Here is a 13237-nt window from a genome sequence, read left to right as displayed (position 1 = left end):
GAAGCAATAAATCTGTTCCCCCTAAATCATTGGCCACAACAAAACCACTGTATATTTAAGTTGCCCTGTTTACCCCAAACTGTTGAAAAAATATTAATTCAAGAAAATAGGAAGTAAGAATAGTCCCTTGAAGAAACACTGGTGGCAGAAAATCTGATATGAAATCCCGAGCTGTTAAAATTAGAGTCATTGCTAAACAAAAAAAGTCAGAGCTGCTCTCAATATAAACATGAATTGTGTAATAGGAAGTCTGTGTAACTCTGCTCTGACATCTCTGTAAACTTCAGCCCTTCCCATTACCTTTAAAGGAGTGTGTACCCTGAACTAAATATGGACATGCACTTTCACAGGATTTCGAAGAATGTCCCAGCCTCACAGTCCACTCTGATGATGCGAGGCTCTTGCAGTTCATCACTGGTACCCCTCACTGCAAGACTGCGAGTCCAGCCTCTTTGCACCAGGATTGATGCCTCTCGTGGCTTTTTGGTAAGCGGGACGTGACGGGACAGCAGGACACCAGTGTCTGACCTACGGTAATACTCAGCTTCTCACCACAGGAGAGAAATTACACAATAATCAGATAAAGGGATTGGCCGTGCTAACGCCATCAGCATCTCCAAAGAAAATCTCTCTGTTCTCCTTCACTGCTTTAGCCTTTAAAACCCAAGAAGCCTGAGGAAACCATGTCGAGGAGAAAGATGAGAGGCCTGACCCGTACGGGCCGTCAGGTCAGTGAGGACCCAGACCTGGATAACCTGCTGTCCACCCTCTCCCCTGAGGAGGTGGAGGAGCTGGAGAAGGACATGATGAAAGTGCCAGACCTTACCCCAGAGGATGGGAAGATTGTCGCCCAAGGGGAGAGCCAACCAGGGCAGCCACCTACGAGCAACAACGTCCGGGGTGCTAAACTGGACGGCAGACGGGAGAGTGATCCTAAAGGGAGGCTCAGTCAGAGGGAACAGTCATTTGAGGTTTGTGAATGCTTCATTTGAGTCCTTATCTGGTATGTTTTGGATTTGACTTAAAAGAAATGAATGTTTAATTCCCGTAACTCTTAAAATGTTTGTACCTGAGCAGTTTGTTATTATAAATCCTGCAGATGAGTGATTTTAGAAGTATTTTTAAAATCAAATGTTTGCACTCATGAGCAATAGATTACAGCCTTATGTAACAACCACTGCCCCAGAGGTATTCTAATGATAGCTTTCATGTGCTTGAAGCAAACCACCAACTGGACCTCATGCACCCAGAGTTCATCAGCTCATAAATAGTGTAGGGCTTTCTTCCGTGCCAGGAAAAACATTGTTGTCCCCTCCGAGGCTCACTTACATCCATTTCACATCCTTAATCATCCTCTCACAAGCGAGGAAAAAACACAGCAACATAAAAACACACCAAAACTCCTTTATTCCTGTGACATGATGTAAAAGACTTGTGAGCCCTCCTCGATCGAGTGTCAGGGAGCCAGATTTCTTGCGTGTTTAAAAAAGAGAGGCACTTCAGTCGATGGTCCTGCGGAGCTTCTTAATCCCGGCCTGATGGAATTCCTTGGTTGATTGCTCCTACACTCACTGCCTTTTAAGGCTACATCTGCCAGGGCCACGGCCTCGCACAGCAAAACAGATGGAGACTCACAAATCAAACACTTTGCAAGCTACTCGCTGCAAATGTATCCCTCCGCTGTAAAAAAAAATGGTTCCTTGTCCTTTTGCTGACTGTAAACACACATGCCGCATTATGTCAGGGAGAGTGTGTGTGTTTACAGTGAGCAGATGGACGAGGAGCCGTCTGGCAGTAAATGAACACAGTATTTGTATGGATATTTGGTGTTATATCGTACTGTACATGTCATGCTTTATATACTGTATGGCTGCACTGTATAGCCAAGTTATTTCAATAATTGGTCTTTAAAGATGTCTTTAAATTTTGCAAAATGGCACCCTCATTCTGTATTTGCTGTGATTTATTTTGGTTTAAGACACACACACTCCTTCCTAAGGACATTTTTAATGGTTTATTTTTGCTATCGGTGTATGTTTAACTGCTTTACTCTCCTGATGATGCTCTTCATGTTTATCCTCCTGCAGGGTGAGTCAAAGAAGGAGAGCCGGAAGCAGGAATATCTGAGGAAGATGGGCCTGAGCCAGGAGGGGAACGACGACACGAAAGTAGAGTTGCGAAGTCAAGCTAGTGTCTCGAACGAAAAAGACACGAAGGTGGACGACAGAAACAGCAAAGACAGTTTGAAAGAGGAGCGAAGTCGGCTGTCAAGTAGATACCGGAAGCAGGAGAGCAAAGAGAGCGACGTGAAAGATGAAACCAAGGAGAAAGAGAAACATGAGGACAGTAAGGTAAGAGACAGAAGAGAAACCAGAGAGAGTACAGGAAGCAAAACAAAGGATATGATCTCAAAGTTACAGGAGAAAAAGGATGACAGAGAGAAGGAGAGGAAGGAAGACTGCAGGAGAAAAGATGACAGCAAAACCAAAGACATTATCTCAAAGCTGCGAGAAAAACAAGAAAAGGAGGTGGGCAAGGAAAAGGAAAGAAAATCGGAGGGTTTCAGGACACAAGGACTCGTCTCTAAAATGTTGGAGAAGCAGAGCAAGGTACAAGAGAACCAGGTTCCAGAGGGTAAATCTGAAGAGAAGAAGCCCAAAGCAGAGGAGAAAAAAGCTGAAGATAAAAACAAGCCTGATGTCAAACTTGAGCGACAACCATCTAAGAGAGGTGAGATGCAGGTGAAACATGACAAGGCGGAGAAAAGAACAGATAGAGAAGAGCTGGTCAACCACAGTGACCACGTGAAAGAGAAGGAGAAGATCAGCACAGAGAAGAAAGTAGGGGAGAAAGAGGAAAGCATAGGGAAAGTAAAAAAAGCTGAGAATACTGAGAAACTTGGCAACTGCGTGGCCAAAAACACCCCGAACAGCAAGGCCAAAGAGGAAGAGGAGGAGGACGAAGACTCCAGCATGTTTGACGAGCTGATGGAGCAGGTACGAAGCAACGACCCTTCCCTCACTGAGCTCAACGTCAACAACTCGGAGGTCATCAAGACGAAAACACTCATCGAGTTTGCAGAAGCTTTGCACAAGAACACCAACGTTAAGAAGGTTGCTTTGGCCAACTGCCGCGCGGACGACCACGTGGCTTATGCCTTCGCAGGCACGCTACGCAGCAACAAATCCATCACCAGTATCAACCTGGACTCCAACCACCTCACTGGTAAGGGCATCCTGTCTCTGATCCAGGCGCTGCCGCACAACTCCACACTGACTGAGCTCCGCTTTCAGAACCAGCGTCACATCTGTGGTGGGAAGACTGAGATGGAGATGACCAAGATCCTGAAAGAAAACACAACCCTGCTCAAACTGGGCTACCACTTTGAGCTAGCTGGTCCCAGGATGACCACGACAAACATACTGAGTCGCAACATGGACCGACAGAGGCAGAAGCGGCTACAGGAGCAGAAGCAGGCGCAGGCCAATGGGGAGAAGAAGGGGACTCTGGAGGTGCCCAAGACGGGTGGTGGAGGATCTCTGAGAAGCTCGCCCAAAAATTCACCCAAACCTTCTCCAATACCTTCACCAATGCCATCACCTAAGCTGACTCCTAAAAGAGGAGCTGGAGGTCCAACTCCGCCGCCACCTCCACCTCCTCCTGGGGGTGGACCTCCACCACCACCGCCTCCTATGCTGAATGTAGACTCCCTGAGGAACTCTCTGACTCCAGTGTCGCAGAGGAAGCTGGATGGGAAAGGCCCAGGCGGTAGTAAGAACTCAAGGGACCAACTGCTCGCCTCGATCAGAGGAAGCGATGTTAAACAACTCAAGAAGGTACGTAATCATCTTTATGAATCCGACTGCTTTTCTTGCAAAGACCTGTCCTACTCTGCCTCTGATTGGCTAGTACTTGTTTCCTTTCACAATGATCTTAGGTGGGGCTAAACCCAGGACACAGGAAGCAAAATAGTGTCGGGGTGAGCATTAAAATGTCTAAATCCCCGCAAAAGAAACAGTAAGAGCTGCTTGTTTAGGTTTGTACTGTTAGCGACCATGTTAGTGTTAGCATTACTTGCCATTTTTAGCATTTAGGTTGCTAGCTTAGAGGTTGTTGTGCTTGTTGTTGTCTACATCCGCTGTGTCAGTTCAATCCGTTGGCAGTTTGTAGTTAATACATGATTGATTGATTGATTGATTGACAGTACTGGGATGCTAGTATTTACAGCTAACTTCCAGGCACTATTGAAAGGCTCTGCGATCAGCCATTGCTTTAAAAGAAAATGGTCCATTGGAGTAGACGGAGAAGACTACTCAAGGGCAATGAACCTAAACAACCCAACCAACAAAGGCATCATATCACAGGCAGAGTAGGGCAGGTCTTAGCAAGGATAGCAGTGGGATCCATAATGCGGTATGTACAATCCGTTTATGCATAGGTTAGTTAAGCCACAGTATATTCTAACATACCTATGTTTTATTTTCCCCAGGTGCCGGTGCCAAAGTGGTTGCAGTAACATTTCCCGTTGGAATCTAAAGTGAAAAAGAAGAGTGAGGGAGAACAGACATCTCACCACAGGTTTTCAAGGAGATACAGTAAACACTACATTCCCCCCCGGGATGCAGTCGACGAACTGTGCTGTGGGACGGATGGAGAAAGCGAAACGTGAGATGTCCAATCGGTTGGACGACTAGCCCTCACTATGAGTTCTCCCCTCAAACACTGGACCAAAAGGACTCTGTGGAGAATGAGTGATGCAGGGCTCTCTATTAGCCGACTGCAGAGAGCGCCATGAGTTTTTTTGTGGTTGTTTGTCTTCAGTTCATATTGACGCTTTGCTGGTTATTTGCACTAGATAATATGAAGCCGATCATATAACATGTGGGCTTGTGTATGCATCTGAATGTGAGCGTGGTGGGAGCGTGTGTTGAGCTTAATAAGAGATTCAAATAACTCTTTATAAAATTCTAATATACGAAAGTTGATCAGTAATATAGTGGACATTAATTTGACCATTTATTTATTTGTGACGTTTGTGGGGAATCCACCTTATACTTGTAAATCCGTTCAAACTGGGAATTATGAAATGGCGGAAATATCAGGGAATTAACAAACATGGCGGCCTGACTTAAGAAAATCTGGGTGAGAAAAAAAAAAAGGTCAAGGTGGTCTTTGATTGTGTGTCTCATTGCCAAATCTCAAGACATCTCAGGCAGGGTTTAATGGATTGGAAAGCAGCCCAGAGGAATCCTGGTGCATGACGAAAGAGTTTGAGCATGGAAATAATTACATCATGCATTTTTATCAGGAAGTTAAAATGGCTGCCCTTCAGTATCTGATGTTATATTTTGTACAGAATCATTCTAGCCTGGGTTGTTTGCATACCTTACATAACTTGTAATGTAATACATCGACATGTCTTAATCGTAGGGGGATTTGGAAAACTATTACTGGCATGATATCAACCCCGCTGTTGATTTACACCATACTAAAAGTGAATGTCGTTTCTAAAGGACTTTATTATGTTAAACAAAAATCAGAATGGCACTCACATATGTTCACATATGTACTGTGTAACAAAAGATTAATATCTGATTACACACGCCTTTCTTACAGAGCCTGTATGTCTTCAATAAAAGATTCTGGTTATGTTGCAATGACAAGTCACAAGTGTTACGTTATGCCTGGCTGATATCATTAAGGAGAATATGTACACACATGTGTAAAATGAAATACAACTGACTTTTGCAATATTTTTCATTATGATAAATCAAGGTATGTATGTATAAATATCTGTTGAGCTGTCATTCATTTCCATTGAAATTGTACACTGTTCACGATATACTCGAGATCAAGCTGTTAATAGGAATATATGCACAATATCTAAAGAGCCATATACAGATATGTATCAACATGCAGTGTAAATAATATCTCTAACTACATTTAAAGGACTTCTTAAAGGAATCCCGACAGCTGAGTTGATGAAGTTAATGTAAAGATTTCTCCTCCATTTATACACTCATTTACATGCCATTTAGACTTTTTTTTTTTACATTACATGTTTGAAGCTGCAGGGAAACAGTGGGAGCTCTCTGCTGTTGACCCACCATCATCCTGAGTGTTCAGAGGAGAACAGAAGAACAGCACCAACAGCAGCAGCAGGCCAGTTTATGTCTCCAACTCTCTCTCTCTCCATGAAATGCCTATATTTGGGCATTTCGCAATGAAAGCTTGCTTTGCGATTCATTCCTTTCTCGTTCCTAATAATGGGCTGCAGGCCAGCGGTCTGTCTCTTGGCTGTGGCTGCTCCCCTGACCAACAGCACTGATCTCAGATGGAGCAAAAAGAGGGGAAGAATGAAAATGTTGATATTGTGGGTTGTTCAGCGCCCAACAAAGGAGAGCTAAGGAGACTTATATTGATTTATATGTAGAAGGTAACTCTAATTCTGATTCTAGTATATCAACATTTTTTGATTGATGTTTACATCAGGCACACAGTATGCTCATGTTTAGTTTACTCTTCAAGCTAACTGCACATTTAGGCATGACTGCATTAATCTACTCTGGGGCCCAGGGCAAAATGAGCTGGTGGGCCCCTGTTGGCCCCCCTCTCCTGGAATATGACCCTTGACCCTTGTTTAGCTGTGTGGAAATCTGATTCAAAACAAATATATCTAATAATATGCTACATATAAACACTAGGCCTGTGTCAGATAATATAATAAACGTATTAAAACAGGGTGGGAGTAGCTATTTCGGGTGCCCCTGGTTTCAGAAGTAAAAGTCCCATTCATTTTTCCATAGACAACTTTATGAGACTCACAATTGTAACACTTCTGGTTTGGATCGGCACGAAACTCTCCCTGTTCATCAGTAAAAAACAGCGGTGTGTATCCCAGCTGACATTAGACGAGTGGCAGGGTACACATGTAGCCAGGACATCGCAGGGCATGGTCAAAACATGACCTGTAAATAATTTAATTAAGCTTATGGGGTTCTTCCATTATCCAGCAAAGTCACATGCCTAACACTGAGGATAATGTTTAATGTTTATTATTATTATTATTATTATTATTGCTCTCTTTGAGTCTGGAACAAACTACAACAAAAGCCCAGAATGATCAGTGCACCTTTAAAATGTATCCTAAAAGCAGCTTGTTTTCTTTGACATATTTCTTGAATTTCAAAGCTTTAAATGTTATGTATTGTCACCTTTGTCTCTTTTATTTATTTTTACTGTAACTTTTTTTCTATGATAACAGGATAAACTTTACAATCCCTTGTTTAACTGTATGGCCATAAAACGTGTGTCCTTTAACATACCTGTTCACCTCCTTCTGACTGAACCACTGACATTAGTCCCTGAGGTCCCAAAAATAAGACTTTTTAATGCAATGACTCACGGGACAACAGAACAACAAGGTCAACAAGATCCATTTACTGCAATAAGAAGTTGATTTCCCTACCAGATAATAACGTGTTCCCATAATGAGACATCTTGTTCCCTTGCGCTTTACTTAAAAAACACGTGAAATGTCCCTTTAAGATATCACGTTGTGCAGTTACGTCAGGTTGCCGATAAGCGTTACGTCAGAGGGAACAACGAAAGAACAAAATGGAGGAGTATGCCAGAGAACCATGGTGAGTCTTATAACCAAATAAAATACATTTTTCGTCTGTGTTTTGCTAAGTCATCTTCATGACTCCATTTTGCGTAACTACCGCCTTAAGTGTGTATAATTATTTTTATGGTAAGACGTGTGGCATAACCCTAAACATGTGAAATCTGGTTGGCTACCTAGCGTTAGCACAAATGCTAACTTTACATAGAACTGTATTGGTAGTGTGTGCTAGCATTACACCGCCGTAGCTAAATCACGTTGCTAGTGACCTTGTCGGTTTACTTACCCACATGTCATTACATTTTCTGTATCGACTCAAGTCACTGAGTCTGTACAAGCTCTTATGTGATCTACAGTGAATGTCAAGCGCTGTTGTGATAATTTTAGCTGTTCGGAGTAAATTAGCCCAGTTATGGTTGTTTGCGTTAGCATATTGGTAAGCTAGCCAAGTTAGCCACCTGTGTGCTAACTTTATCTGTTGGGGGCAGTCTGAGGATTGCTCAACGCCGAGAGAAGGGCTACTCGAGACATGTCAGATTTCATCAGAAAAAGTAGAAACTGAAATTGACAGTGTAGATGTAGGGTAAAGATAATTTTGTCATTGTTTACCAGTGACATGTTTATGTCCATGGTCTGGTATCATCCAGTAGGAATGTCCTGGATCAGGTTTAGCTGTCACTAAAACCAGGTGGTACACAGCAACATAAGGATTTACAAGTTTCTCATAAATTAATGTGTGCAATAGTTCTGTTCAGTCAGGAGTTTTGAGTTTAACAAGCAGTTTTTTAAATAAATGGAAACGGTTCTCAAGATATTTTGTTTTTTAATTGTTGACAGTGTGTTTACTGTGTTTTGGTTCTACTTAAGTGGAGATGCCTTTGAAGTTAACAGTGAGGTCACATATCTTAGTATTCATTTTACATAAATCTACTCTTGTTTAGATTAGCTTTATTTTATCTCCATATTAACATGATAAGACAGTGCTTGTTCCGCTACAATCAGTCTTGGCTTCCAGTCCGTACTCATGGGGCATATCAAGGCTGAACCTGCTACTAGAGATCATTATACCTATAAATACAACTTAATGCTATTTAATATATACAATCATGACCTTCGCTAATGGCTGTCATTTGATTATAGTCCCTGGAGGATTGTGGATGACTGCGGGGGAGCCTTCACCATGGGAGCTATTGGAGGAGGAATATTCCAGGCAGTAAAAGGCTTCAGAAACGCACCCTCAGTAAGTTGAGTCATGTAGCTTAACACTGTTCTTTGCTGCATCGCCTCAGTTAGATACAACTATTATAACATCCTCATACAAAACATAACACAAACAACATGGGACTGGTTTAACACCTGTTTTAGAGCATGCACTACACCATGTTTTGTCATTGTCCGATGTTAATGGCACAGTTGACTGCAGAAATGTCATTGTTTTAAATAGTTGATGACATTTATTGACATCATTTGTCGGCTAAAGTGTTGCCATTTTTGGCCTTCCACCGCAGCACTGGACACTATAGTTAAACATAAACTATTAGGTTAAGTACCAGTACCAAGTAAAGGAAAGAAATGCTTTTTTCTGCCAGTGTGGTATCTTCTCAGTAATTTTAGTGACACTACAAGGAAACCTGTTTCTTCCACCATGTCTTAAATTGATATCATCTGCAGTTTTTCATCATATCCTGTCTTGACAAGGAATTTGCATTGATCTGTGTTTGCTGTTGCTTCCTCTTGTAGGGCATGAGCCACAGAATGAGAGGTAGCATGACTGCCATCAAGACCAGAGCCCCACAGCTTGGAGGTACGAATAACTGCCGAATTTAGATATCTGCCAAGAAGTTGGAGCTTGGTATCATGTTGTTTCTGTTACTCACAATTCCCAGTTTGATAAGTTGATCATGGCTGGAAAAAGTTTCAGAACATCCACTGTACTGCCTAAAACCACTACTGCAATTTCCCATGTTCCCATGTCATTTCATGAAAATATGGCTAAATATATACTGCCTTGTTGTCCTTCTTAAAGCTCAGACATGAGCTGTATGGAGGTCAGCCTGCTAGTGTCGCAGCGCTGCTCTCCGTTACCACAGCAGGCTCTTCAGTGCATGCATTTTACTGCATATCCAAGAGAAAGTGTGAAAAAATTATTATTATTCCGATAGTATTTTAATGTGTCTCCTTTGTAACTGGCATAATAGACACGAACCCAAGCTCACTATTCTTCATTTAGGAGCAGACAACAAATAGAGCCACTTTCTGAGCCTACAACTGTTGTGTACCCTTATACTAAAAAAATATTTTTGGTTGAATATAACTAAAAATAGCCCGACACAGTGTCCTAACTTGTTGAATCTTTTTTGGGTAACAGGAAGCTTTGCTGTATGGGGAGGCCTCTTCTCCATGATTGACTGTGGTTTAGTAAAAGTACGAGGGAAGGAGGATCCCTGGAACTCAATCACAAGTGGGGCCATGACTGGAGCGATCCTCGCTGCAAGAAGTGAGTAAACTTAGAAGAAGCTGGCTGTTAACAGTCAACAGATAGCACTAACATGCCTGATACAAAAGGCAAACAGTGATGTTGCTGTTGTACACTGAACAGAGTTGAAAATTAAACCCACTGCATTATCAAAATTATATAGTGTGCTCGAAGTGCTCGAGTATGAGAGAGGCTCTGTGCTCGTCACTGTGACTTGTCAAAACTTTCTAGTGCAGGAAGTGAGAGCTTAAAGATTGTTATTGTGCAATAGAGTCCTCCTGAAAATCTAGTCTAGAAAATCTTCTTGTAGACAGTTCTAGACTAACTGCAGTAATCGTGTGACAGCTGAAATGATTTTCAACACTGACTTAAGAATAATTGAATTAGTTTGAGATTGTCCGGTTTATAGTATTTAAACTGGATTTAGGCAGACTAACTAAAGTTGTCATGTTTTGTGACTGTGCTACATGTGAGACCATATATGTTCTCATTTTTTTAATGTGAGCTAAGTTATAATTAGACCCTACAGCTGGGCATGGGACAATATGAATATGACAATACAATTACCATGTACAACATAACTGTGATTCAAAATATTATCCCGATAATCATCAAAATATTATTAAAACTTTAAAATAAAAACTAGAATTGCACTAAAACATACTGGAATCACTTTAATCTTACTTTTTTTTTTTTTTTTTTTTTAGGAAAAATACATTTTTATTGCATCACAGATAGGACACACATCTTTTAGTTTGAAAAACAAACAATCAGAGAATGTTGAAAGAATCTTACAGTCTTCCTGCACAAATAAAGGATAAATAAATATCGGTAACCTCATCTCCCTGTTATTTTTAAAATCTTTAATCATCCCATCCCTGCCCCACACACTTTTTGTGTCCACCTACATAGCTTTTTTTATTTTCTTTGCCAGATTAAATTTATTCTCAGCACTGCGTGGGCATGTAGAGATCAAGCTCGATTCACATCTTTTTGTCACTGTCTTTGTTCATTTTGTTGCACTTACTTACTGGAAAACTTGCACCTTTTTAGTACACTAACTTTGGTGATCTTGTGATCCAGCCAGGCTCCATCTAACTTAAACATAAAAACAGTTTTAATTGTGGAGGACAGGTGAAAACACCTGTATGGCTGTGCAAGCTCTGGTGACCTCCTAAAGAAAATACTTGAAAACAAAGTTGTGAAAATTGAACCGTGGGTGTCCTTTTTAACACACACTAACATATCAACTTCCATGTTTAATCTACTTATTTGAGTTGTGGACACTATTCTACTGTGTTCATGTAATATATTAACAATCCGTGTTCCTCTGTAGATGGACCAGTAGCCATGGTAGGCTCTGCAGCCATGGGAGGTATCCTGCTGGCGTTGATAGAGGGCGCTGGAATCCTGCTTACAAGGTTTGCCTCCTCACAGTTCCCAACTGGTAAGTAATACTTCCAATATTGGAAGCTTGTATCATTAATAGATACATAAATAAATCTCCATCCATTACACAGCAGCTTTCATCTCATTCTGAAGTTCACCATATTTTTTTTCTCTCCAGGGCCCCAGTTTGCAGAGGAACCCGCCCCCACTGCCATGCCCTCCCCTTCCTTTGGAGACTACAGACAATATCAGTGAGAGGACTCCCCACTTCTTATCCACTAGGCCTTTTTGAATTCCTTGCTGAAGTTACGAAGAAGAAATGGAGATGCAAAGTACCACACGTCAAACCATAGCAACAGCACCCAACTTTTAACAGACTGTGTCGGAGAACTGAAGGACAAAAAACACATCTTCATTTTCCTTCTTTCAGGAGCCATGTACAGATCTGCCTTTTTGCCATTCTCAGCCTTGTCATGTGCATCTGCTTCACCTCACATTACTTTAAATACAGACATGTGGTGCGATCTATTGTTCGATGATCCAGAGTTTGTAGCGGTGAGATGTGTTTTTCCTGTTTTGTTCATATATAGTAATCGCTGCATGTAGACCGAAAAGTGGGAGGTCAGTGCTGACGAGCTCTGGATAATGTCGAATTTAGCAAAACACGTCACACATGGAACATCATGATTTATATATAAATATGATGTATATACAGTAAAAGCTTTCCACTTGTGTTCAATTAGTCTTTATTTGCCTTAAATATGTCATCTGCTTGGGCTGGCCACTGACATTTGGCTGGCCTTCATTATTTGATTTATGAAGGCAAACAACTATCAGATACAATGCTATTCCTGGGATATTAGTTTGTTTTAAAGTGATTTATTTATTTTAATTTGTATGAAGTTGTTCTATTGTATGTGACAGTGCTTTTACATTCAATACAAGGGGGTGGAAACGACGGCTAATGACCAAGGATGGCAAAGGCAGTACAAATGAATGGATAAAGTCAAGCAAGGGATTGATCCATACTGTATAAAATCTGTAAGACAGATTGTACTATGGTACAATAAAGAATTAAGTTGTCGTGTGTGTCTTTAGATTTATTAATAGTTCTAGTTGGAGCTGGGAAAAATGTATGAGTGATTGAACTGTACTTTTGCTACCACTGCCCACAACGCATGCTTCCTGGGCAGGAGTACTCATTCCCCACTAGAGGGTAGTCCTCGCCAGCTTATCCACTCTGGTGTTGCTCTTTCACGCCTGGCCAAAACTGTGTCACTGACAGTTTTAAGGATGTGTTTACAAAAGCCACATAAGGGAGCTCTTTTCTCTTACATTCTTGTATGTTTGTGTCACACACCTGTTATCAGTTTGAAGCCAGCTCTGTGTAGTCACAGGTGAAGGACACTGGAAGAACAAGGTAATAGGGAAAGGGACCTTGATGCAACTTTGACGTCACCAGGTTGATATGTGGGGTCAGGGATTGTTTGTTTCATGGCAGAGCTGCACAGTTGAGACTTAAGTTGAGCATAAGTGAAAATGTTTTTCCTTAAAAACCTTCAATAAATCAATACAATAAGACATCAAATCTTTCACGTGACACATACCATGGATTTTTGATCATTAGGTTTATGACTGCAGCTAACCAGTAAGACATTTTATTGAATAATCAGGCATTTATTTTCTCACCTAAGTACTTGTAGTTGTTCAATCTATAAATATCAGAAAATATTTTTTTTTAAAATGCA

General features: G+C 41.3%; 2 protein-coding genes across 2 annotated transcripts; both read left to right on the top strand.

Annotated features, from left to right (window-relative positions):
- The first annotated feature begins 427 nt into the window (after positions 1-427).
- lmod1b (leiomodin 1b (smooth muscle)) lies at positions 428-5790 on the top strand. The gene is made up of 4 exons (XM_073469187.1): positions 428-533; positions 654-971; positions 2088-3836; positions 4490-5790. The coding sequence occupies exons 2-4, from the start codon at positions 684-686 to the stop codon at positions 4514-4516; spliced, it is 2064 nt and encodes a 687-aa protein (XP_073325288.1). The 5' UTR covers positions 428-533; positions 654-683; the 3' UTR covers positions 4517-5790.
- Positions 5791-7573: 1783 nt separating this feature from the next.
- On the top strand, positions 7574-12572 carry timm17a (translocase of inner mitochondrial membrane 17 homolog A (yeast)). The gene is made up of 6 exons (XM_073469205.1): positions 7574-7643; positions 8765-8864; positions 9365-9428; positions 9993-10121; positions 11437-11547; positions 11668-12572. The coding sequence occupies exons 1-6, from the start codon at positions 7618-7620 to the stop codon at positions 11742-11744; spliced, it is 507 nt and encodes a 168-aa protein (XP_073325306.1). The 5' UTR covers positions 7574-7617; the 3' UTR covers positions 11745-12572.
- Positions 12573-13237: the final 665 nt, after the last annotated feature.

This window comes from Pagrus major, chromosome 6, assembly GCF_040436345.1.
Source record: "Pagrus major chromosome 6, Pma_NU_1.0".
In the NCBI taxonomy this organism is placed as follows: Eukaryota; Metazoa; Chordata; class Actinopteri; order Spariformes; family Sparidae; genus Pagrus; species Pagrus major.
The sequence above is the reverse complement of the archived record's forward strand: the minus strand, read 5'-3'. Positions and strand labels throughout refer to the sequence as shown.

What these genes read in the sequence shown, in the direction of transcription:
- lmod1b (XM_073469187.1), top strand. Translation starts at nt 684, where the DNA reads ATGTCGAGGAGAAAGATGAGAGGCCTGACCCGTACGGGCCGTCAGGTC. An exon ending in AGAGGGAACAGTCATTTGAG is followed by an intron (nt 972 to 2,087) that starts GTTTGTGAATGC and finishes ATCCTCCTGCAG; the next exon opens with GGTGAGTCAAAGAAGGAGAG. An exon ending in ATGTTAAACAACTCAAGAAG is followed by an intron (nt 3,837 to 4,489) that starts GTACGTAATCAT and finishes TATTTTCCCCAG; the next exon opens with GTGCCGGTGCCAAAGTGGTT.
- timm17a (XM_073469205.1), top strand. Translation starts at nt 7,618, where the DNA reads ATGGAGGAGTATGCCAGAGAACCATG. An exon ending in GCTTCAGAAACGCACCCTCA is followed by an intron (nt 8,865 to 9,364) that starts GTAAGTTGAGTC and finishes TTCCTCTTGTAG; the next exon opens with GGCATGAGCCACAGAATGAG. An exon ending in CTCCTCACAGTTCCCAACTG is followed by an intron (nt 11,548 to 11,667) that starts GTAAGTAATACT and finishes TTTTCTCTCCAG; the next exon opens with GGCCCCAGTTTGCAGAGGAA.